This window comes from Rhipicephalus sanguineus, chromosome 2, assembly GCF_013339695.2.
Source record: "Rhipicephalus sanguineus isolate Rsan-2018 chromosome 2, BIME_Rsan_1.4, whole genome shotgun sequence".
Taxonomy (NCBI): Eukaryota; Metazoa; Arthropoda; class Arachnida; order Ixodida; family Ixodidae; genus Rhipicephalus; species Rhipicephalus sanguineus.
In genome coordinates this window covers 102,149,692-102,175,620 of record NC_051177.1, presented here as the reverse complement: position 1 = coordinate 102,175,620, position 25,929 = coordinate 102,149,692, and the positions used below count along the sequence as shown (strand labels likewise).

Here is a 25,929-nt window from a genome sequence, read left to right as displayed (position 1 = left end):
GTGCCTCGCTTCTCCGCAGAATGACAAATACAGTGGAACTTCGATTATACGACTTTCAGGGGACCGTGCAAAATCGTCGTATAATCCGGGCGTCGTATAATCGAAAAACCGAGAATATAGGCAGTGACGGTCATTTTTGCCCCACAACAGCGGGCACATAATGCCTAAGAAAGTCCGTGGCACAAACCTACGCTGCTCCGAGGAACGTAGATAAATTAATTGAAAAAATGACAACCACGCATTTATCGGAGGTGTGAACGAACCTTTATTCTCACCTTTAAAAAAATCTGTGATTTTCTTCTGAGAGTTTGCCCAGCCACGACGCATCAGCTTTCTTTCGATAGCTGCAACATCTGGCAGCAAGTCGCCGATCTCATCGCGTGCGCAAGCAAACCGCCGAATGTGGTCGACGTAGCACAACCGTCCGCGTAAGTCGGAACGGAACGCTAGCCTCTGCAGCGTCGTCCATCTCTTCTCGTCGGAAGTCCCGCAGTGTCGGGACGCACAGTTTCGATAATGTCATCTAGCGACACTTCACTGCACACTGCAACGTCGTCGTCGGCACCAACATAGTCCGCGAAAGATCCAGGCAGCTCCAGGCTGCCGAACTCTGGTTCATCGTCAACAGTTAGATGCAGCTTCACTGGTAGAACAGCACCACTTCTATTAAAGACCGCAGTGCTGAAGGAGTTGCGATAGTTTCTGGCGTGACTGCGTCCATGCACTAGCAATGTAGTGCATTGCATCAGTACAGAAAGCTTCTTATCCAACTGCTTGCGTTTCCATGCCCGCCAGCCGAAGCTGCACCAGAAAACTTCCGATATTCTGTTTCATGCACTTGATGACGCCAGCGTCAAGTGGCTGCAGCTGGCTAGTGCAATTGGGGGGCAGAACTACAACTTACACATTTCGCAAATGCGACATATCTGATGGATGGCATAGGCGCATTGTCAAGCAGAAGAAGAATCTTTCTGTTCTTAGCCCCCATTTGGAGTCCAGCTGCTGCAGATATGTAGAAAACAATAGCAGCCGTCATCCAGGCTTTCCGGTTGAACGTGTACTGGCACGGCAGCCTTTTCAAATTCTTGAAGCATCGCGCTTCTCAACTGCCGATCACGAGGGCAGGAAGCTTTTCAGAGCCGTCTTCATTAGCGCAAAGCCATACGGTAAGACGCTCTTTGCTTCGCTTACCCCCGTGACAGCTCTCTCGCTTTTGAATGCAATGTCGTTCTGGCTGCATATTATAAAAATAATCCAGATTTCGTCCCGCGTTGAACACGTCGGAGGGCTTGTATTCCCGTATCAATTCCGGCCAGCAATGCAGTCCACTTTTCCCACAGTGTCGGAGCTGACTGACGCGCTCTCTCTACAGACAGCGGCTGTACACAACTCCACTGCGTTTTTTAAAGCGATCCAACCAGCCATTGGAGGCTTTAAAGTCGTCAATGCCGCGCGCAATGCAACTGTCTCAGCCTTCTCCTTCAAAATTGCGCCATCCACGGCGATTCCTGAACTGCGGGCCTGACGCAACCACTCAACGAGGGCCTTCTCCATGGCAGCATATTTGCCATCTTTCGCGGCCTTCCTGTTCAGGCCGAACTTTGCCGCATTTAGTAGGATGCTGTCCTTCTTCGCGAGGATCGTTTTCAGCGACGATTCGGGAATGGTTCAGGTCGCGGCAATGCTGGCCTTGTGTGCTCCGTTCCGCTTCTCTGCCTCCTCGATTATGCGAAGCTTTTCTCCGAGCGTCAGCGGTTTTCGGTTCCGCGACATTGCGAGACGCAGAACTCGCAACCAAGAATTCGAAAGCTTCCTCGCACACCAATGTCCGAACACAGGAAATTTTGCACGTGGACACAGCAGCTGTGGCGCAGCACAACTAGCTCACTTTAGCACAACCAACCGATGAGGCAAACACGTGAAGGAATGGCGAATGGCTGAATGGCAGCACGGCAGTAGGCCTATTCGATTTGCAAGCTTCGACCAATCGCGAGTGGCCTAAAACCACGTAAAACGCCCCAGCCCTCTGGTAGCTAGACAGCGGCGAGTTCCGGTTCCCGCGGCTGTCGCAAACATTGGCTCACGGCTCAACAATCGCCGTTCAACACCGTCCGGTATAACGACAACGAAATCTAGTGAAAGTTATCGCATACTAGAAAGCGAGCTCGAATTATCTGCCATGTTATCTGCTCACAACGGTCACTACAAAACCACCCAAAAGAAGAGAGAGAAAAAAAAAAAGGCGACAAACGGAAGTGCGCAGTGCAATGCGACAAAACGAATGCGCTCCGGCTGGCTCCGGCCAACGTTGGCTCTGGCTAGCTATGGCCGACCGCGTGTCGAAAAATTGAAGAGGCCCTGTGGTGGCACCGCGGATACGAACTCGGTTCCTCGGTTTCCCGACTTTTTTCGCCCCGGCCGCAGTGTGTTTGCGGTGCCAGCCCGCGTCATCGTAGGTCTTTTTTTTTCTCGGACAGTCCAGCGAAGCGTCGTACGAGGCGGGGCCGGCGTAAAATTGCGTCGTACAATTTGAGGTTTTTAATACATTATTTCTATAAGAGTTTTGCCGGGACCAAGCCGATTCGTCGTAAAACGCGGGTCGTCGCAGGACCGGGGGACGTATAATCGAAGTTTCCACTGTAAATGGCTTAGTAGGTGCTTCCCAACTTCACAAAATTGTTATTTATGGCGTAGGGGTACCTTGCTAGTGTACTTGTATTGTAGCCCCAAGAGAGCTTACAACGGGCTCTAGAAACGCCGCTCTTCCAGCTTTCGCTGTGACTGTGCTGCGGTTTCAGCGCAGGCTTGTTTCCTTTTTCACCTCCATCGAAAATGAAGCCGCTGTTCGGGTCAGCAGTCGAGCGCCATAACCACTAGACCACCGAGGCGGGGCACTGCTTGTCAATATCTCACTTCAAAAGGATGTGGTAGAAGGCATAATCATCACCTACACAAGCAGTATTAAAAGCAAGGAAAATACAAGCGTTCAATAAACGTGCCACAGTCAATGCGGTTTATATAACGGCTTCCCTATGTAAGCGAAAACACAAACCTTTGGCCTGAGTTCTGTTACTTTTTTCTGTTTGTAATATGAATTTTCTTCCCGTCCAGAAAAGACGTCCAATTACAGTCGAACCCACTTATAACAGTCCCACGTATAACGATCTATCGGTTATAACGACCATATTTGGGTGCACTTACGATTTTCCAATGCTAACCATTGAAGCTGCGTCCACATATAGCGAACATTTTTCAAAGCCTCCTACTTGTACAACGAACACTTCAGACACGGTCACGGTAAAAATATGGCGCATACGAAGCGAAAAAGAAAGTTGAAAACAGGCCTTCTAAAGCGTGAAAGGGGCGCGTGCTCGCGTGTGCCCTGCTCCAGTTTACTTGCGACTAAGATATCCCTGATCGGCGAGCACCGCACGCAGATTTCGGACGCTGCGAGCGAGGTCGCTCACTTTCCAGCCTTTTCTTCAGTGGCAGAATGGCAGTGAGGAAAAAAAAAGGAGGCAGCATGAAGCCTTGCGGTCAGCTTTCGCACGGTAACCTTTCCTGACGCCGTTCTCTGCAGCCATGACTGCCTACGATGAACCAAAGAATGCCTTGGAACGCAAGAAGGCATAAATGCAAGAAGTGATAACCGCAATAACTTTCCATCGCATAAAGGTTCACTGCGTCCCTAAACTCGTCGACGCCACAATGTGCCGCAAAGGGTTGTCCGTCTTTTCAGTAACGGCAGAGACCGGTCGATCGGTGATAACGATTTTCGCGCGATTGCGGCGATGCCTTCGCGGATAAGCATCAGAAAAGAGTGAAGGCAAGGTGGCAGCCGTCGATGAACGTGCAGTTATGACTTACAGCCGACAACCTTATATCACAGTCATATGTGGATATCTGCTTGGCTGCGCGTGTGGCGTATGCCGTACCGTAGAGGAGGCTATGGTGCGGATTAACGGCAGTACGAGCGCGCAATGCTGCCGTTCGCAAGTTCGCCGCCGCCGCGTCGTGCGAGACCGCTTTAAAGTGTGCGTTGCTTTGTAGAAACAAAAGCAGCTCGCCGTTGCTGAGCGGCGCGGGCGCCGAGAAACGTCGATGCACTGACAGCGAGCGTATACTGCATGTGTGACTAGGTGACAGCTCAAGTGCGCCGCGTATCGTCGTGCAGGGCCGCGAGAGCATCGCGGAGACGTAGAGTGCGTGTTGCTTGCAGAATGCTTGTTTTCGCCGCGTTGAACAAACAGGCTACTCGCCGCACCCGTGCACGGTCCGGAGTAAGGCACGAAGAACGTACAGACGCGCGCACACGGCATACAGCAAGCGGCCTGGCAGTGACTCCGTGAGCCGAGTAGGCGACGCGCGGCACGCAACTAGCCAGGGATGATCGGCTCCACGTGGCAGTATCGCGCTTCGGTGATACGGTGTCAGTACATTGAAAGGCGGGTAATTCACTCGTGAGCATGTAGCGGGCGTCGCTTCACGACGCCAAAAGGCTTAGCTTGTCACCGGAGAGGTTGTTAGCACTTTAATAAAAGTGCACAGAAAAAAAACGGCTTGGCCGCTGAGTGCACAATTTTAAAGGCGAGTCCATATACAACGAACTACTGATACAGCGACCACTTTTCGCTACACTTTCTAGTTCGTTATAAGCGGGTTCGACTGTATAGGTTTCATTCAGCACAACGTTGTGGTGATTTGCGCCGCAGCATTGTGGACTGACCCACAAGACGGCTGACAATGAGGAAGGGAGAGAGAAGGGGAGGAGAGGAGGGAGACCCACTGGAGGTGGTTGGGTGGCCCTTGAGCATGCCCATCACGCCCTTGCCGTGAAAGCCGCTGGCCCGAATGAGCAGCGCCTTGGTGCCCGGGTGGCGCCAGCACACAGATGGAAACCTGCATTGCAGACGAGGACGATGTCAAGCGCAAGAATTCCACCGCACACTAAAGGAAAGCACAAAGTCGTTAAGCCTTTACATGCATTCACAAAACATTCACTCATGCATTGTTGTTTAATGGCCTTGCGCTGCTAATCGTGAAAGCATGTGTTCAATTCTCAGCCACTGTAGCCCCATTTCAAACACCCGTTACTTATATTTAGGGGCACGAGAACCCCAAGTGGTAAAGGGTAATCTGAAATCCTCCACTACTGTATGCCTCATAATCATACCATGGCTCTGGCGCATGAAACCTCAGAATTTCTTAGTTTCATTTACAAATGCATCACTATCCTCAATTGCATAAGCAGAAAGGTTTGTATATAAACGTTAAAACATTCACTTCATCCATTCATCTATCTCGTTTAATATACCAAAGCAATAGTGGGGCCATGACAGGTGCCACAATGGAGGGCTCCGGGCTTACTTTGACCGTCTGGGGTTCCTAAACTTGCACCTTCATTGCACTTCACCACCTTTACAATGATGTTGCTGTAATTGGGAGTCAAACTGAAACCCTGTGCTCAGCAGAACACCAGAATCATTGAGTCACTGCATCAAGCTGGCTCGTTTCTGAATGTAGTCAGTTTACAAACATGTCCCACCTCTAAGCACCGTCCCACACAATTTCAATGAACTGAATGTGGCCTGGCAATTTCCACGGGAAGCAAGAGTAAGCTTCATTAAGAATTAGACAATGGACAAATGCACCGTGTGCGTATTCTCTTCTCTACCAGACTACCAGGCGAGTTGAGTGACTACCAAGACGCACAGTAGTTCAACTGATGCAGTCACCTGGAAGCATTGGATACAGTACCGTGGAGCTCATAATCCAATAGCTGCTGTCTGCAGAACGTCAGAGCAGAAGCCAAGGCAAAACATGAGGGAATCTCCTCACCTTGCATGCCTGTAGCAGCGAGACAGCTTGCGGATGCTGTCATCAGGAACACTTTGGGGAACCACCACGAGAGCCGGATAGCTGCGTAAGAACGGCCCATTTGTGTGAGAACTTGCACAGATTACCTCAAGTTTACCTCATTAAATATGAAACAAAATTTCACACAAAATGAAAGTTGGAAGCACTATATTACAGTATTGCTAAAACGTTTCGTGTACCTGGGACAGGCTCTAGCTTCAAAATCAGATTTTTATTTTTTACTCTTGACAGCTTAAAGATATCTGCAAACAGCCTGTCCAACACAACCTGCAACAGACAGCTGGACGCCTTAACCTTAGAGTCTTTTCTTGAGTGTCGTCTCATGGCTACTTGCCTACGGCACACGGTGTAGCCCATGTTGACAGAACTGATGCGAAAGCCCTCAGGACGACCCCGAGACATGGTTGAGTTGGCACCCAGTGCACCCAGGTGCAGCCTCTGCCAGTCGCGGCTATACACAGTGTCACCCATCTTCTCCAGCGATCGGTGGGGAAGATGTGGAACGGCCGGTAGTGGTGGAGGTGGCATGGATTCAGCGTCATCTGCAAATAAAACGAATAAAGAAAGAAGGGATGCTTGCTTTAACAAACCTCAAGACATCCATACTAGTATATACTGACATGATAGCAATAAAAAAGGAAATGCCGACCAAAATGGTGTTCTTGAAAAAATATAGCAACGTTTCGGCTTCCACACAGAAGCGTTATTCTTTGAAGGAACGACCAAGCGATCAATTGGTCATTCCTCCAAAGAGTAATGCTTCTTCGTCCAGTTCTTCAACTCACCCGAGGCGTCGTCATCCTGAAGAAAGGTGAGGGGCCGGTCGGGAGTCTCGTGGTCGTAGGGCGGTCGTGCCCCCGCCGGGAGAGTCCTGGCCGCCATGGGCCCCTGCACCACGTACTTCTGCTTGCGTGATGAAGGACGCGGCTTGAAGCCAGCCCGCATGGCTGTCTTCAGCAACTGCCGCTTTGCCTTGCCCCTGTTCAACAGGAAATGGTGTTCTCACATCCTCCGTTTCTACTTCAGTGTCTGTTAAAGGGACACTAACATGAAACAATGAATCGGTTTAGATTAATAAATTGTACTCTGAGAACTCTAATGTCGTTAATTTAACCACCTTAGGTTTATTAATAGAGGACGAAATGAAAGTCAAAGTTTCATTTTTAAATTTCGTGCCGACATCTGCGCGCGTTACTTCACAGATTTTAAAGTGTACTTTTCATATTTTGGCGAAGTTGGCTCAATGAAATTTCCTGAAACTTGCTATGTCAAGTCTATGGCCCCCTCAGAGGACAATGTACTACTTCATTTTTACTGATTTGGAACTACTTAGGACATCGCAGACGCTGTCAAAATCTATGACATCATGACATTTGGTGCGGGAATTGCAAGGTGACGTCGCCACATGCAATTCCTTTTTGCACAATTTTCTCGCTTACCAAGCGTCGTGGCAAGCAGTGGTATCTTGGAAAGTGAAAGAGTAATTTACTACTATGAGAAAAGTCATTTTTCTCTTTAGTGTCCCTTTAATAGTGCCACTAAGTCTCAAATTCGTGGCAACATACCTTGAAGTCAAATGAAACAGCAATACTAAACTGGCTGATACTGTTTGCAAAGTATTTTTTCTGGGCTGCTTTGCGCACTCTTCATCCTACAAAAGATTAACGAGGTACAGCTGATGTGCGGATAAACTGGAACCTCGTCTTATTATGCAATAATGAATTTTATTTCTCTATCATCATCATCATCATCAGCCTGTCTACGCCCACTGCAGGGCAAAGGCCTCTCCCATGTTCCGCCAATCAACCCGGTCCTGTGCTTTCTGCTGCCACGTTATACCTACAAACTTCTTAATCTCATCTACCCACCTAATTTTCTGTCTCCCCCTCAGCGCTTTGCCATCTCTTGGAATCCAGCCAGTTACCCTTAATGACCACCGGTTATCCTGCCGACGTGCTACGTGCCCGGCCCATATCCATTTCTTCTTCTTGATTTCAACTATGATATCCTTAACCTATATTTCTATATTTCTCTATAGTGTCTGGCAAATGTCTTCTTGAATCAAATAATTAGTTCAGGTTTACATTCACTACGTCAAACTGACTACAGCTCATAAACGAGGTCCTTTGTTTGCGGTCTCACTAGCCAAACATATATTAACAAGTGAAACATGCATCTATTTTCATCCAACCTTCAAAATGTTTCAACTATGGGCTTCACAATAATGCCACTTTACACTCTTAGAAGTGCATGCAGTACGTAATTCACAAAGGAAATAATGCCTTAGCCGAGTGACAAACGTAAAATACTGAAAATTAAACTGCGAAACGTTGCAACTGATCAAGGCAACACATAAAGACTTGCTTGTCTTACCTGCCTCTCACACATACAGTCTGCTGCCTATTTAAGTTCAGTATTCTAATCTGCAAAGTACTAATACACAACAGCAGACAATTTACAGAGCTATGCAAGACATGCTTTGCTGTGTCGAAACGAGTGATACCAGTCTCAGAGGGTACAAAGCACTTTATGCATGGAAGCTGGGATTGTGAGTCTGCACTTGCATCACAGCAAAAGGATGCAGAGAGCCCACTCACGTGAGTGTGGCATGCTTCTCCTTCTTGTGCAGCGGTGTTGGAGGCGTGGCCATGTGACCACTGAAGGCGAACAGCTGGAATAAATGGGGCGGGCAGTGGGCACGGCCCAGGAGCTTGCGAAAGGCCTCGATGCTCTCAGACGTCACTTCGTCCTCAAAGGCCACCTTCATCAGCTGCAGGAGAAGGCATGTGCCCAATCATGTCTATGCACCGCCATACTGCAGACGTGCCGAACTACATTTTATTTAGTTGAATGTGCAGCGTGGCACAGACGAGGGACAGAGAATTGGACGACACGAGCACACATTCAAACGAATATGTTAATGGAGCAACTCGCCCAACTTGCCATGGTAATCCACTACATTTTATTTATTTCATTTCCTGCATGGCCAGTCAGGCAATGTTGGTGAATGTAATGTTTATAAAGCTTCACTAAAAAAGCATTGCTATAGGAAACGACAAACATGCATTAATAAATAAATAAGCAAACAACCGCAAAAAAAAAAAAGATATCCAAGCACTTCACCCACTAAACTAGGCTTTTGCGACTGTGGATCAACTTTTGTGAACAATACAAAGGAGTGACAGGAAGATGAAAGGGAAGCACTCAGCCTAGACACAATGTTCCGGCAAAGGGAGTTTTAACAGGACTGCTAATCACTGCTGCACCCACTAATTACTGTAGCGACGCTGAAACATAGCTTCTTGAAATTCCATCAATTACCTGGAAGGTGTTTGAGCGCAGCTGGAGGCCCTCGGGCAGCACCTGCTCCAAATGTTGGAGGTACTGGACCGCTATCTTCTTCTCCTTGGTTAGCGTCGATACTGGAAAGCTCCGCACCACCGTCTGTTCGCACGCTGTATCAAGCACACAATGGGCAACCCCAAAACTCAGGACACGAGTCACAGAACAAATGAAAAATTAAGCGTACAAGAAGTGTACTGGCAGCATTACAAAATAGTACAAGCTAGCTCTACGTGGTATATCTAATGTGAACCACACAGACTGTGCAAGTAGAGAAATAAGTTATCGTACTCTTTTAGTCAGCAACATAAGGAAGGTGTCACAGTTAACAACAACACAGCTGATCAGCTTTTGCTACAGCTTGTTGCAGTGCAAGCGGGATAGCAGCGTAGTTCTTGTTTCATGCTCAGAGAAGCTTTTGATTTCTTTGCATGGCATGTTAAACGAAGACAAGTGCATGAAAAATGGAGCAAATGACAAGTCTTACACACTATCCAAAAGGTTTCAGGTCGAGTGGGCCGTCACTTCAAACAAACATGTCTTTATCAAACTCTAACTCGTGTGAGCAATGTCAATCTGTATCAAGGTTAGAAGTGCGAGAAAGAAAAAAGATCAGTTTTGCCACAAGGGCAAAGCAATGAATGCAATCGCAACAATTTGGATTGTTATACGGAGTAAGGCTCGCAGCCAATTCCTTCCGCATCAGATCTGGCATAACTCAACAAAATGCTGGCATAACGGAACATGCCCGCTGCAATGAGCGAAGTGACCCTAGTGCTGTCTATCGCTTCAATGCTAACTAAGTGATAAGAATGCAGCAAGCACAAAAGTATGAGCCATCTGCTGATTCCTGTCATGACAGGACACATGCAACTACAGATGACCATGCCCGGCCGATCGAACTACGAAATTCCTGCCAAAGACCACCCCTACGGGCCTTTTGTGCGACAAAAGATGGTCAGCATGTTTTCACTCCGCTTGAGCCATGATCGTCAGCTGCCCTCGCACGTTTTCGCTTGCACAGAGAACATACGATGTGCGGGACGATGTTATTGATTTGGGACTTTTTACGTAACACCATAGCAACAGTGACGACAAAAATGTGCCTTCAGTGTCCATATAATTTCTATCGCAATAAAAAGATCACCTTGGAGACAGTAATGTAGTATAACGAACTAAAGTAGCCTTATGCCACAAGGCTGCTTCCTATCTCATCAGTGACCATGGCTCAATCTAATAGACAGAACCACAGCATGAAATTCCCTTGCACAGACTTTGCTATAAATGGATTAAGCAATACATCAGCGAACAGTGTCACGACGACCATGACGAATGACAACAGTTGACAACATACCTCACACTGTTGCTGGCACCATGCACAGCATTATTTATCTATCTAGTGTTCAATAGATGTCACACGGCAATTTGCCCCATTACTAATTTAGTAGGACCAAACAGATGACAACCTTCTACACCACGTTTTGCCATGCAATCATTGTGCGGAAAAAATGTTTTTCTTCTCTCGTTTCCGTTCAAGTGAGTTGACTAAAACAAAATGTGTGTTCAGTATGAAAGTAAACACAATTTCCCAAAATTGTCAATTGCTCCCCTTGCTTCTTCGCCCAATCGGCCAAGTGTCCAATATGAAATAGGAGGTACTATCGCGATGGAAAGAAACACAAACAATGCCGCATCTACGCGCTCCGCTGTTTCGCATTTCTTTTCATGCAGTTGTAGCCTGGATGGTAATGAAAAGCCACTAGAGTCATCCGTAATACAATCAAGGACCACTGTGGCATCTTCTTATTTTTACCAAGGTCCGAGCGCGATGAAAACAGCATGCCGCGCTGCTTGCGTTTCTTTCAATCCCCCCCTGTACATCGTCCAATCCAGGCTGAATGCAACATGGTGCTCCTTTTCCTTCAACACCCAAGTGCCTGCAACATCACAGCTACCTTTGACTACACGGAGGGTACTCACACAATCTGCACCAGTCTTATCAGTTTGCACAATTCGTAGTTTTCAAGATAAGCACTGCCAAGACTCACCGTATGGGTCAAGGGGACTGCCCTTGAAGATGACACGGTAGTTTGTGAGGAATATGGCACCCTCCGCAGGTAGCAGAGTGGGCCCACCCAGGGTGGGTGCCCCCGTGCCCTCTTCACGGCCATCCGGGATGAGGTAGCACCGCAGCCCCTCCATGGCCAGCTCCTCTCCTTGCAGCAGGCCCGGCACCAACATTTTGGGCTAGTGAGAAGCAAAAGCAAATATTGAAAGAAGAACACATGTTAAAACAAAAGCTCTGTGACTGGTGACAAGCATGAACAACTGATTTACCTTGCACATGATATGTACGAGGGCGGTCCGATAAGTACTTAGCCTCACCGCGAGAGCACGGCGCTATCGCATGAGACATATACTGACGTTGAGTACGCTCTCTTGGAGGGACACATGCAAAGGTCCAGTCGAATCAGGCTCGGGGTTTTGTTTTGACCGCTTGAGGAAGCAGGTGATATTTGTGTGTCCGTTAAAAATGGAAAAGGGCAGTACCGATCGGTGATTCGATTCTTGTTTTTGGAAGGAAAATCGCGCAGCGAATTCAAAGAGCCACTGGATGCCGTCTCCAGTGAGTCTTCTCCTTCGATGGCAATCGTCAGAAATTGGTTCAACGAGTTTAAACGTGGTCGCGCGTCGGTTTTTGATGAGCCTCGCCCAGGGACCCCGCAAACGGCTACCACGGCCAATAACGTGGCAAAAATCCATGACCTCGTATTGCCAGACCGCCGACTGAAGGTGCGCGAGATAGCTGAGACAGTAGGCATCTCAAAAGACTGCGTTGGTCATATCCTGTATAAAGTTTTGGGCATGAGAAAGTTGTCGGCGCGATGGGTGCCGCGTTTGCTCACTCTGGACAACAAGCACGTCCGTGAGACCACTTCAGAGCAGTGTTTGAAGCTGTTTAAGTGTTAAGTAGAAGTTCCTGCGTAGAAGTTCCTGCGTCGTTTTGTGACCGTCAACGAAACATGGATCCACTGGTACACACCAGAGACCAAAGAACAGTCAAAACAGTGGACTGCACCCGGAGAACCTGCTCCGAAGAAGGTGAAGACTGTTGCATCGGCCAGAAAGGTGATGGCCACAATCTTCTGGGATTCTCAAGGTGTGATCTTCGTTGACTACCTTGAGAAGAGCAAAACAGTCACAGGACCCTACTACGCCGGATTACTGGGCTGATTCGACGCCGAATTGATAAAAAAACGGCCACATTTTGTGAAGAAAAAGGTGCTCTTACACCATGACAATGCGCCAGCTCGCACCTGCGCCGTTGCCACGGCCAAGTTGGTCGAACTGGGCTACGAAATGGTGCCCCATCCAGCATATTCTCCACATTTGGCCCCGAGTGATTTCTTCTTGTTTCCCAACTTGAAAAAGTCACTCGCCGGACAAAAATTTCAGTCGAACGAAGAAGTTATCGCCGCCACAGAAGCCTACTTTCCAGCTCAGGAGAAAATATATTTTTCTGACGGGATCAAGAAGTTGGAGGATCACTGGGTCAGGTGTATAGAGTTGAAAGGGGACTATGTTGAGAAATAAATAGACACCATTCCTAAATTTTCGTTTTTCTTTTGAAGGCTATGTACTTATCGGACCGCCCTCGTACTACCATAACTTACAGCACGAAATGACATGCGATTAGAAAAATAAAAAATGAACTGACATGTGATGAGAGGACAAATGTAACAGTTGATTTCTGCTTTACAGTGACTGTCTGCGGCGCAGAACACCAATATTTACATGATAAAAGTCTGGGTAAATGCAGCCCATCATGCAAACACAGTGGAAAAGAGCAAGTTAAGAATAGGACCAAGGTGCTACTGTGCAGATGCTACCAACACCACACTGATGTAAAGAGGAGTATTGTGACCCGTTACTGAAATTAACGTAGGTAACTTTTACATCATAAAGGCCATGAAATGCTAGATCATAGCAAGTGTGCATTTTCAAGCCACACTGTGAAGTGAGTCCGCGAATATCCGCACTATAAGCGGTACCGCACTATAACCAAAACAACCTTTTTTCAAAGTCTGCACTTGCGCAAAAACGTGTTGAGCATGTAGCCTCGCGTGTCCGACAATTCGACATATGCGATTTGGGGCGCTTACAACCACTTAAATCTCCGAATGTTCAAAAATTAAGCGCCAAAGACCCGCATTGCCAACGAAATGAACACGGGGAAAAAAGCAAACAAAACAAAAGTGCCATCGCGGAAATTCGCCGACTACCCTCGACGTATGCGCATTACACCGAAACCATGTCGAATCGCAGACCGAAATTTCACAGTGCCTGAGCGGTACCGATCGTTCGATTTCAACGGGCGCGCACGCGATGTCCAAGACATTGCAAATCGAATCCGCAACCCACCATTCGAGAGCTGCATGTGCCAACGATGCCCTCGTTTTTCATTAACGATATGATTCCCTTCCTTCAAGTGCAGCCATCGCAAAAGTTTCGTTGATTCCGCACCAAACCACAAACTTTTATCGCCCGCGACCGCTACCGAAAAGCAACCAACGCTGATTAGGCCTAGCCTGCGGTTCAGCATGTGGTCGCGGGAAGTTTGTCCAAGACAAGAAGATCGGAGGTCGAAAAGATCGCACTCAAGCACTAACCCAAAACAGCGCGCGTGATACGAAGTTTGTGTTCGCGGCCGGGAGATCAACGGCGACAAAAGCCCGCCAAGGTTTAAGTCGCACACTGCAGAAAAGGCGAAAGCCCGCGTCAATGAAGCCGCAAAACTTTTCAATTTGCGGACGAGGTGAGCAAACGCGATATCTGTAGCAAGTGTGATAACGAACGACGTTTTCCCGACAGGAAACTTGCTTTAAGCGCGCTTGATGAGGACGCGATCGTACGTTGCACGCGGAACTCACTGCCGGCAAAGCGGCCGCGGAGCCTTGCCGCCGCCGGTGCAAAGGCTACTCCGTCGCCTAGGCAACCACCATCCTTCCCCACTCGGCGAGCCCGCACAGCGTTGCCGAATATTCTAAGTGCGAGATTTCTTTCTGTGTAGCCTTCACAAGTATCATTAACACGGTAATGAAACAAACATTTAGTACAAACTTCTGCTATCACCAAAAAATGCACAAGTAAAGTTTGAACTTTAGAAACCTGCTTGCCAGAACATGCTGGCTGTCTTGCAAAATCTAGGCTACTCGCATTTTATGGCTTCTACAACTTTAGCGATTTCAAAAGTGAATCTTTCAAGGGCTGCATACAGCAATGAACTAATGCTAGAGACATCCGACTCGTTGCGGAGATTTAAGTGCAAGTCTTCCTTAGTGAGTCAAGTAGGCTCCAGGCCAAAATTTTAAGTACACACTCCTGATGTGACACGACTACTGTGCTAAGACAAGTGAGAAGATGAACTTAGTGCAGGCACTTATGGCCAAAGACACAGAAGTAGCCACAAACGAGGTCACTGAGTGAAGTAGGCTCCAGGCCAAAATTTTAAGTACACACTCCTGATGTGACACGACTACTGTGCTAAGACAAGTGAGAAGATGAACTTAGTGCAGGCACTTATGGCCAAAGACACAGAGGTAGCCACAAACGAGGTCACTGGCTCACTTTGGGAATGGGCGGCAGGCGCTTGCTCTCCCGATGGACAGCCTCGAGCATTTCCTGTTGGATGGCCACTACACCAGGCACCATCTGGTGTAGGGCGCGCACGTGCTCCTCCGTGACACCGCTCTCGTGGCACACCTTGTCCACGAAGCGACCCACAAGCTTGGTCACACCAGCACCCACCGCTTCCCACGCTTCCTCCTCTCCAAAGCCGCTCTCACCGTCACAGGCGCTGTCCGTCTCTGCAACGCTGGATGAGCAAAGACCGGCAATTGGGAAGTGAGAGGCAGAACAAAATGCAAACAAGATGAAATCATTGACAAGGCTGAAAACACACAGCTAGTTCACAGTTAATTAAATTAACCGAGTGTGTGATACTGTATCAGCAGAGTCAATTCAAAGACGCCAGTTTTGAAACTATGTTATATTTAGCAGCTAATTATGCAAAGATATCACACAGAAATTTCAAATAAATCTGCAGTGTTTCCAACTGTTCATTTTTCACAATGGCCTGACTGTACATACTATTATGCTGTCTCTGTTCACCAGTCGTCCTTAACACAACAATTTGTCCTAAAGACAGCACAATATGGACTTCAGTATTTACTATGTGCAAACACTTGCAAGTGCTGATTTGATAAACTAATGAAAACAAGAATTTATAAGAAGCCCTATGCAGTTTACGAACTAATAAGGTGTCATTCATGTCAAAAATAATAGAGCTTTTGTATGCCTATTAACGTATTAGTAATTATAGAGCACTAGTTTACAAGAGCCATGGACGTCACTAGCAATGCCAATAGCTACACCTCATGATTGAGCCCAAACAGAAGGTGTTATAAATGTTTTTGTATGGGGATGTTCTCATGAAAGGAAAGAAGATTTAGCATCATCTGACTTCTTACATCAAAGCCTGCATCACCGCAGTAGCTTAGTAGCTATGGTGCTCAGCTGCTGACGAGAAATATGCGGCTTCAATTCCAGCAGCGGTGGTCGCATTTCGATGGAGGTAAATGCTGGAGGTCCATGCACTGTGCAATGTCAGTGCACGTTAAGGAACCCCAGGAGGTCAAAATTATCCAGAGCCCTCTACTACAGCGTCTCGCATGGCCTCAGTTGCTTTGGGACGTTAACCCATATATGCCCAAACTCAGAAAAATGGACAAAACAAAAATTTTTTTTCACAGAAACTGTACTTCTACCGTCAAAAGAAAGCACAAGTTCTTTACTTACTGCCAGGTAAACACACACTGTTTTTCAAGCCGTCCTATACATACTGGACAATGGCCATTAGGGGTGCTATGTGCGGGTGTGGTAAGCCTTGAAACATTTCTCGTGCACGCCGACATTGCTCTTCTTCCTCCTCATGATGTCTTTCATACAAAGCACGCGTTTGCCTGGAAAAAGCGGTTGGCATTTCATGTGCGCTTCTTCCTCTCCATGACGTCTTTCACACAAATAACGCATTTGCCCGGAGAAAGTGGTCGGCACGTGGCAGCATGAAAAGCAAGCAATGTCTAGGCTTGCACACGTTGAGAATGAGGCCTGCTTGATGTGCTGTAGGTGGCGCTAGTCATCAGCTAAAGAAATGGCGACGTTAGAGTGCATCAAAGAAGTGTCCTATATGTAGGACACTGGGCATATATGGGTTAAACCCCCTAAACCAAATGTATCAAAGTGTGACTGCCTCTGGAATGCATCGTTAAATGTCCAGACTTGCTCGAGTAGTTATGACCTGCATGACGAAGTAGCTGTGTACCTGTTGGTGACAATGCTGTTGGAGTTTGAGCGCCCGTCAGCTGCGACGTCTGCAGGGGCGGCTCGCCGGGAGGCATCGAGCGGCACCCGTAGCGCAGCCATGCGGTTGGCATAGTGAATGGCCTGACTGTACACCGTGGACTCTTCTCGGCTCGAAAGCTCCTCCGTCTCCTCCTTGCTCAGTTGCCCACTCTGCTGGAGGCGCATCTGTGAGATGATGGGAAAAAAAAAAAACTTTCATGCATCGCATTCGCATGAACACAGCTTGAAAAGAAATATTTCGAAGGGCGATGCAAGAATTACAACAAAACAAACTAGCAATGTGCAACATGATTACTTCCACCAGATTAAATCGAATATAGCGCTATTGTGCAATTCACTGTGGCAATATGCGTGCTATGCTTCAATGTTCAAAAACAACCTGATGTGCAGCCTCAATAACAAGTTAGACCCAAGTACAGCACACAAGTTGGTTTGCTTCATGAGGATGCATATTAACGTAGCACACTTGGTTGGGGGCCTGAAGGTCCTTAGCTTTGTGGCAAGAATTAGCGTAGTATTATGCTCAACCATTTTAACAGCTGTTAAAGCTGCTGATGATTAGAATGAAAAAAATGCAAATGCAAAACCTCTCAGCACTATCCTTATTTTTTCACACAAAGCCTATACATACCATAAGTTATTTTTGATAGCATGCACTACATTTAAATGGGCTGTATTCTTTCACCCTTGTTCTGAAAGCACAGCTGTAAATATTGAAAACTAGAGCTGTGCGAATAGCAAAATTCTGGGTGCGAAGCGAATTCGAATAATAAAGATTGAGTGCGAATCGAATCGAATAATTTCGAATAATTTTCGTATATTTCTCAAACATTTTTCGAATAATTCGAAGCGAAATTACAGAAAAGTTGCAGAGAATCCCTAAGTATGTTCTTGTGAGATAGCAACATGAAAGTGTTTCTTTTCGCTAGGTTGATGAAGCGCTGGTGGGGTCATATTTCATAGTTGTCTTTCTTATCAAGAGTGAGGCAATGTAGAGGCCGAATTGTACTTATGTACATGATTTGGTGCAACCAAAGTGTTGCCGACAACACTTTACACGTGATAGGCAGAGATGCCATTTCCTCAGCCTCTCCTCCTCTTTCAACTTCTGTGGAAGGCCAACTGATGTGGCGGACAAGGGTGTGCTCCCTTCAAGTCCGGAGTTCCAAATCTGCCTCGTAGACGTCGATATATAAGAACATCTGAAATTTTGGATGCTAAAAAACTTCGGCGTCCGATTTTTCGGACTTCCTGCCGAAATTTCAGGTCCAAAACAGCATTAATTGAGCCCCCAACTCTGCCACATCTTTCATCTCCATATTGGAACCAGCGTTTTCTTGAGTTAATACATTTGCGACCGTAGTGGAGCTTGAAAGGCAGCTTTGCCGCAATACGGGGGTGTGATGAGGTGAAGCATACTGAAAATCTAGGGACCACTTCCAACCGGACTTTGTCTCTTGGCTAAGTTCGACCGTAACGGAGCTTGAAAGGCAGCTTTGCCGCAATACGAGAGTGGAATGAGGTGAAGCATATTGAAAATCTGAAGGGGTCACTTTCAATCGGACGTTGACTGCATTTGTCTTTGGGAAGTTCGAATAGTTCGAATAGTAAAATTTCAGTGCGAATCGAATCGAATAGCAAACACTATTCGAAAAATATTCGATATTTCGAATATTCGCACACCCCTATTGAAAACCAATCACACAGTGGCCAAATGATCGCTTTTGCAAACATTTGTTAATTATTATCTACATTCAGTAAGGATTCGATGGGGGCTAGTTGGTATGGCATCGTTATTTTTGCTGCGCTATACTGACACATCAGGACAAAACAAGAAGACAGGACACACGTGTGCAATTCAGTACAGCGCAGCAGAAGAAGAATGATATTATGTACATTCTTCAACAGTCATGATTACCATAATCAGCTCCAAAATGCACAGCGACCAGCTAAAAATCAGAGATTGAATATTGACAGTGGTATGCGATCCCAAAAGCCATCCACATTTGAAGCTATAACTGGTGCACTGTAAGTCTGTTTAGCATACACAACTTTAACCAAGAAAGAGCTTTTACCCATCAAGATCAACGTCACTGCCTTCTTTCTTGATCGCGCACTATCACAACCATGTGACAATACCGTTTAATGCGAGCAAGTGACATTTGCAACCATGTTGTTATGTTTAATTTGACACCTGTCGCTCACTCATGACAATAGGTGATACCCTACTTATCGGGCTAATCACAGACGAAAGCAGTTCAAAAAGTCACTATTGCTTCAACAAGGTTTTCTGTTACAAGTGCCTGCTGCAAGTGCAGTTTAAAACACATCGCCCACATCACAAAGAAACTGGCGTAGGTTAAGCGAGTAATATGGTGACAATTTACACACCTGTTCTGCACAAATCTCCAGTGCATTCGGCTCTGGCGGCTTAATTAAGGTGGCTGAGCGACGACTGGATGAATCAAAGTTGTTTCTCGAGTTCTCTTGCCTTGACCAGCTCAGTGGGTAATCCTTGTTCTGTAGAAAATGAACAGACACTGCCATAAGCCGTGCTAGACAGTGTTGGCAGGCTCCATAGCTTGAGTTTTGAAAGGTATTATGTATAACATGTACACTAAAGTGGCATGATGTAGAGTTTATACTTAATTTAAGATGCATATTTAAAGCGTCAAAACAAATCTTAAATATGTGTGACATTTCTTCGTACGTGAGAGGTGCCCACAAACACAGAGGGCCCTATAATGTAGCCTCATAGAAGACATTGAAGTGCTGTGACCAACCAGAATCATTACACAGATACAGAACAGAGACACTAGGTGACACTAAGGCACAAACCTTTCCTGTGTAATAATTAAAGAGAAGGAATAACTTCACTATTCTTTAAAAGAGTGAATAGCTATTTCTGGAACTTCAATTTTGAAAAAAAAAAAAACTGTTTCTTATAAGCGGTAATGCCAGGAGGTGACCACTTGTAAAGTACGTTCTTACAGTAGATGATCATCAAATCTTACCAACAATAGGATGTCCCCTTAACTCAACATATACCATCATCACAATAAGCAAAGTTCTGACACTGAATGCCTGTCAAGATCACCCACCTGAATTGAGCTATCAAAGTAGTGACAAGGTACACTTTTGCTCTTTAACATAGTTCTGCAAATTACTATCAGTAAAAGTGCTTTCCGTTTTAGTCGCTTATCACTTCCTCATAACTAGCCTACATGTAATAGTAGACACATAATTCCTGAGTCAAAACCCGCAGTATCATCCCCCGCCACCCCCCATACTCATTATGTTACAATTACACAACTGAACACCAACAGTGAGCTTACCACAATGTAAAACAGCAATAAATAATGAAATAAAATAAGCAGGACAAGGTTTAAGAGTGTTATCCAAGAATGATCATTCCAAAACACAAAATTCCAATGCTGTATTGGGCCACAAAACAAACCAAGAAAATATCTTGTAAGAGGACAGGCCCACACCAAAACCACTGCCAAATTCCAGGCATCGCTGAGACAAGACGTGACAACTTGCATGCTGCCTTACTGACATGCAGTCACCCAAGCCAACGAAAACTTGCATGTGTGCCAGGAAGAGAAAAGAATGCTAATTGCACTCCGTTACTTGAAATACTATCACAAAACAACACTGAAAACCCCGCTGTTAGTCGTTTACATTCATCACCATCCACGTGCTTGACCAAAAGAGATGTCTACAGGTGCAGTTTCGGACCACATAGCAGTGTCACTTGCATATGATTTGGATCTTGCCTAGATAACGATAATGAATGCTATGTGTCTGTGACTAATACTCACATGTGCCTGCAGCAAGACATGCTACAAAATTTGTTTTAAAACATTACAATGATAGACACAGAAAATGTTGAACATTACGCGAGGCACTAATCTAATAGTGGGATTTAAATCAACAAATAAACGTGCATATTGCGGCAAGAACGCACTGTAGTTGGTCTACAAATTTTCAGCTCGACATATTTTTACTTCTCACGCAGAAGAGAGACCTGTTCAGTTGTCACAGCAGAATTTAAAAAATATTTTGCTACATTTCCACGTAGATAGTTACGAGCACAGATTTTTATGATTTTATTCCCATATTGCTGCAGGCATCATCAAGAAATGCATCTTCACATGTCTGTCGTTCTATACTCTCCATGAATTGTCTAGTTTTGTCAAAGTACAGATGACAGCACAGGAGATAAAACACAGCACTATTGCTGGAGTTCATGTCTCAAGCCCCTATGGAACCCCTCTTGAAAGCACTGAAAAGTTTATGACATGTTTAACAAACTTATCAAAAGTCATGCACTGGGGAACTTTTGCTTTCTTTAACATATGACATACGAAGTGTACTTTAATAATTCATCTAGATCACTTCGTTGTTGACTATGTAAAGTATGAAACAGCGTGCAAAAGAGTAACACAATATACTTGAATCAGAAACTAAAATGTGTTACAGAATGAGTTACCTAGGTAGCTCGCTCTTGATCAGCTTAGCACTTCATAAAATCGAACTTTCCAACCAATTGGAGGCTGCAAATATGTTCGCACATGTAGTTTACAACCTCACCTCTGATAAAGAGGACATTTCTCCTCCGTATTCCATAAGAGAAGGAATTTGAACACACAAGCCCTAACCGATTCGGCCTCCTTGAACACACTGATCAAAACCTCTGTAGTTTAGTACTTTGGGAGTAAAAAAAAAAAAAGCTCTACCATAATAAGAAGCAAGAAAAGATAATAATACCAGTCAGCAGTTCTTGATTCTTCATACATAACACAGATAAGAGGCAAACACTACAACGTCAAGGCCAAGCAATTTCTTTACTGCCTCAGTGACAAGTTTAGTTTACTGTTACCTCTGTGCTGCGGTAGAAGCTCAAAGATCACTTCCTGCTAACATTTCCAATGTGAGAAACCTCTCAACGTCTATCATGCTGTGTTCTTTTTTTAACCCTCGGACACTACAACATTGTCAATAAAATCTCAAAGTAGAGAAATCTGTATAAGGTTTCCCGCCCACCATGAAAGTTCACCATGATAAATGTCCATCTTCTTAGTTAAACTGGCATTAGACAAAAATCGGTCAAAACATGCTTTTTCTAACAAGATGTCAAAGCCTCTCAATAGCGTTCAATGTAATGAAGTTATCAGTGTCAGAAATCAGGGAAATTCGAGCTCAATTTCTGTTGTTTTAAGTCCACCTGTCTCGATAAGCAGTCTACATACTCGCTGACTGAGTTGACTTAAGAAAAAAAACAACTTGCCATTTGTCATTGGACTACCCTGACAAAGTAACACGAATGTTGCCTAAATCACAACTTTGCTTAATTCGTATTCCCCACCCTGTTATTAAATTCTACTCACTCCACATTAACTTATTTCACCTTGGTGCTGGTTTGTTAGTCATGTACTCAACCATCACACGTTGCAAGGTGTGATCTTAGCCTTTATATATAGTCAATGTATTTGAGGCATAGCTGGTTCAATACCAGCCAACAAATTTTACAGTTCCACTTAATATTGTACATACTTTATCATCTATTTTATGGTAATAATCATTATCTGAGTGCTGCTACAGCAGCAAACCCATAAGAACTGCACAAAACTATGAACACAGATACGATGCCCCTTGATACTATGACAGTACTTGATAATGTAGAATAGGACAGACGAAATTCAAGATGTCAAGCAGAAGTGCTACGATAGCTATCAGGGCAGAAATGTGCATAAAAGAAACAAGAGTACTTTGTTACATTATACAAATGGCAGCAGTTTCAAAGGTTCGTTGATGAAATCAGGGAAATTCGAGCTCAATTTCTGTTGTTTTAAGTCCACCTGTCTCGATAAGCAGTCTACATACTCGCTGACTGAGTTGACACTCAACGTGCCTTGCATGTCAATGCAGCACTGCGAAGTGCAACTGTTGCATGCAACCCACACTGCCATCACTAGCTATCTCAGTCACGCTGCGCGAATTTTGCCAAGGGCTTTCCAATCAAGTTCCAGCTTTCTCTGTTTCGTTTTGTAAGCATGCAAAGTTAGAAAAAGGTAGGCACATGTGGTGTGCATTTATCTTATGCATGCCCTCCAAGACAATGCTTGATGGAAATTGTGGCTTTATGCCAAATGAAACCAGACATATCTTCACCATTATTTTAAGAGGTAACAGGTCACAATTTTAATCAATGAATTTCCTCATCCAAAAATTGTAAGTTTACGTGATGATCCAAACAGTGGGAACTTTTTTCATGGCTGCAATATTGAAAACGCTGTGGAAATAAGCCAATGTCTGGAAAATATGACAAGATAAATAACGCCTCTAATTGTGGTCGTTGTCATTGTTTGCAGTGGTACCACAGCAATCTCCAAAAGCTCGCGCAGATCTTCATAAGAGCTTAAGGAAAGCACAGCTTCCTAACTTCAAAGTTTGCCCCTATACCCATCGACAGGCACGGGTCCATGATGATGCCGCTCTACACAAATAAAATTGGCGCATCCAACAACTCGGAATCCTTAACACTGTGTACCCTATGCAAATAATGCAGAAAATCAAGCATCAGCTACATGCCACAAAGCGTTACAGACATGCATGCCAGCCTACAGGACACACCACCTAGCATCTTGCAGTTAGTGATGATACCGCAATCTAAGCACCAAATGTCATGTCTGAGGTAGTGTCAGATAAGGCCAATATGTCGGTAAGCAAGGGTGGAGGGAAAAAAATGAAGGTGAAAGCAGCACTATGCCAAAAGCCAAACAAAAGAGATAAGGAAAGAGAAGAAAAAATATATGTCGAAAGAAGCACGAAGAAAGAATAGACAGAAGGGGGGGGCAGCCTGATGACAACGCACAGCGGCAGCAGAAGCGGTGGCAGCGGCAGCGGCAGCTGCAGCGACGAAAGGGTAGAAACGGTAAAACCTCGGCGCCGGGGCCTCTTTGCATTTCTGGAGGTGCTTCAGGTACCTCTGCGTGGGAGCAAAACCGAAGCCATGGGGGAGGAGGGTATGGGTAGGGGGGGGGAGAGTTGTGGAGGCAAGAGTTCCACCACAGCAGGACATATATGGGGGGGGGACAACAGAAATATAACTCAAAGAAAGAACCAAACAAAAATAAAGAAAGACAAAGATATGGGTCAGGGGCACGAGAGGGGACAGGCACACCAACTACAGTACACAGACACTCCGTGACACCCGACGACAGAGACACCCAACACGCCGTACCACCGACAACACCAAACATGTAGCCCATGCAGACGACGAGATGAGCAAGCACCCTGAACACCTCAAGCAACAAATGCACACCAAAGCTAGATGCCTCTGAAAGCAAAAAAAAAATCAAGATTTGAAACTACAGAAAAAGTTTGGTGCCACAGTTGAAACATGCTTACATAGTCGTCATGTAATGTTACTGTTTGGCTCTTTGGCTTTTTCAGTCATTATCAAGACTGGTATAAATTACAGAGCCATCTTGGAACAATGATTACTTCTGAAATTTTACTAAAGCAGTCTCATAGGCCTTTTTAAATCACCCTGAAACATGTTACTACACCCAATCTAAGGAGAGACTACACTATAAATACAAGACACCCATTTCCTTCAGCAATGAGCTCGGGCCTTGAGGTCCTCTATTCAGCTTTGGCATTTTACCTTTCAGTGCCAATTTTTATGAATACATACCTTAAGTTCCATAACCAAAATTACATATATCATGTCCACCATAACCAAAGTTTATATAGTGAATGTGCGCTATTTTACCATCCTCAATAGTAAAATGTTTTCACTACTACAGAAGCTTCTTGCAAAGTAACTGCATCACAAAACAATGATGAAAGTTCAGCACTGCCCCATTCACTTGCTTCGTTTAGTGCTACGGTCTTTTTCAGACTGTAGTTAACTTCCAACTAAAGACATACCAAAGTTGGCTGATGAAGTGCCTTCTTCAGTCATGTTCTGCAGAATTTTAGGAGCTCTGTATTTATAGCACAATACAATAATCGAGCTCGGATGTTCACAAGTGCAGTCCAAGTCATGAAGTTTACAGACCAAAGTTTACAGACCACGAAGTTTACAGACTTGTATTAGCAAGTAGGTTGCTGCTGTTGAAAGCAAGACTGTACAAGTGTGCTGCTTGCACTTCCTAGTAGAGGTTGAAGATTTAAATACGGAAAAATTCAGCTTTTTTTTTCTCGGACACTGTGGTCTGTAAACTTTGAAGCCAAGAGCACACACTGCAATGACTGTCAGCCAGTTACTAAACTGAAAAGGCCCTCTTTAACACTTACTGCACACATATCTAGATAACCTGCTCCTTAACACCCCTTTTCCACTGATTTTCATTATTGCCTGAACACCATCAAAGAAATGAGAGTCCACAACACTAGTAAAGAATGCATGAAAAACAACACATTGTAGAGACAGTCGTGAGAGACCTGCTGCCCATGTTGTAGTACCTCGCGAGGACTAAGCGGGGGCGACGCATTCTTGTTAGGCTGCCCGTTGGGCAGAGCACTGTTGCTGTGCTGGGGTGAAGAAGAGACGGGCAGGTAGAGGGCTCGGATGTCTCGCTGCACATCCTGGTAGAAGGCGGCCTCCCAAAACTGCAGCTGGCCCCAGACGGCGTGCTCTTGGATGCACGTGTACGCAAACTGCATCACGCCTGTGCACAGCTTCTGCTCAAAACATAAGAAGGGGAGAGGGAATGCAACCAGTTGATGTCAAAGTTCCTACATAATTAGACAGGTTCTTACGTACAACTCATTACTTGACAATGAGGAAAAGAAGCCATTGAAAATGCTCTGCTCAGCAAGAGCCTGAGAATTTGGTACTAGTTCTGCCCACAGAACAGCTGTGCAGCTACACATTCCAAGGCACAGTTCCCGAGAAATGTCAATTTTGAAAAGACTTCATCACTGCCTTATAAAGACGGAGCAAATGCATTTGACCACCACATTCTTGAATCACCCTCAACTAGAGAACAGTTACTAAACACAGCTAATATACATCTTGTACACAGGCCCCGGTGCACACCACGGGCAAACATTATTTGCCTGTTATCCTTACACCAGGCCCGTAGCCAGGAATTTTTTTCGGGGGGGGGGCCCACTTGCTGAAAGGCTTGAGTATTTGAGAAAAACGCCTATTTTCGTTCGTTGTTTATTTTCAGTAAAACACCATGTATCATAAAAATTTCAGGGGGGGGGGGGGCCCTGGCTACGGGCCTGCCTTACATGATTCGAGTTCCTCGATTTATCAGCATG

General features: G+C 45.5%; 1 protein-coding gene across 1 annotated transcript in view; it reads right to left on the bottom strand.

Moving 5' to 3' along the window:
- Positions 1-25,929, bottom strand: part of LOC119383478 (myotubularin-related protein 5-like) — a 141,110-nt gene that overhangs the window by 37,487 nt on the left and 77,694 nt on the right. The window contains 11 exon segments of the mRNA XM_049412532.1: positions 4,787-4,899; positions 5,839-5,919; positions 6,212-6,419; positions 6,663-6,856; positions 8,475-8,647; positions 9,199-9,332; positions 11,268-11,466; positions 14,848-15,094; positions 16,604-16,809; positions 19,036-19,164; positions 25,123-25,341. Of these exon segments, the coding sequence (XP_049268489.1) occupies positions 4,787-4,899; positions 5,839-5,919; positions 6,212-6,419; positions 6,663-6,856; positions 8,475-8,647; positions 9,199-9,332; positions 11,268-11,466; positions 14,848-15,094; positions 16,604-16,809; positions 19,036-19,164; positions 25,123-25,341 (1,903 nt within the window).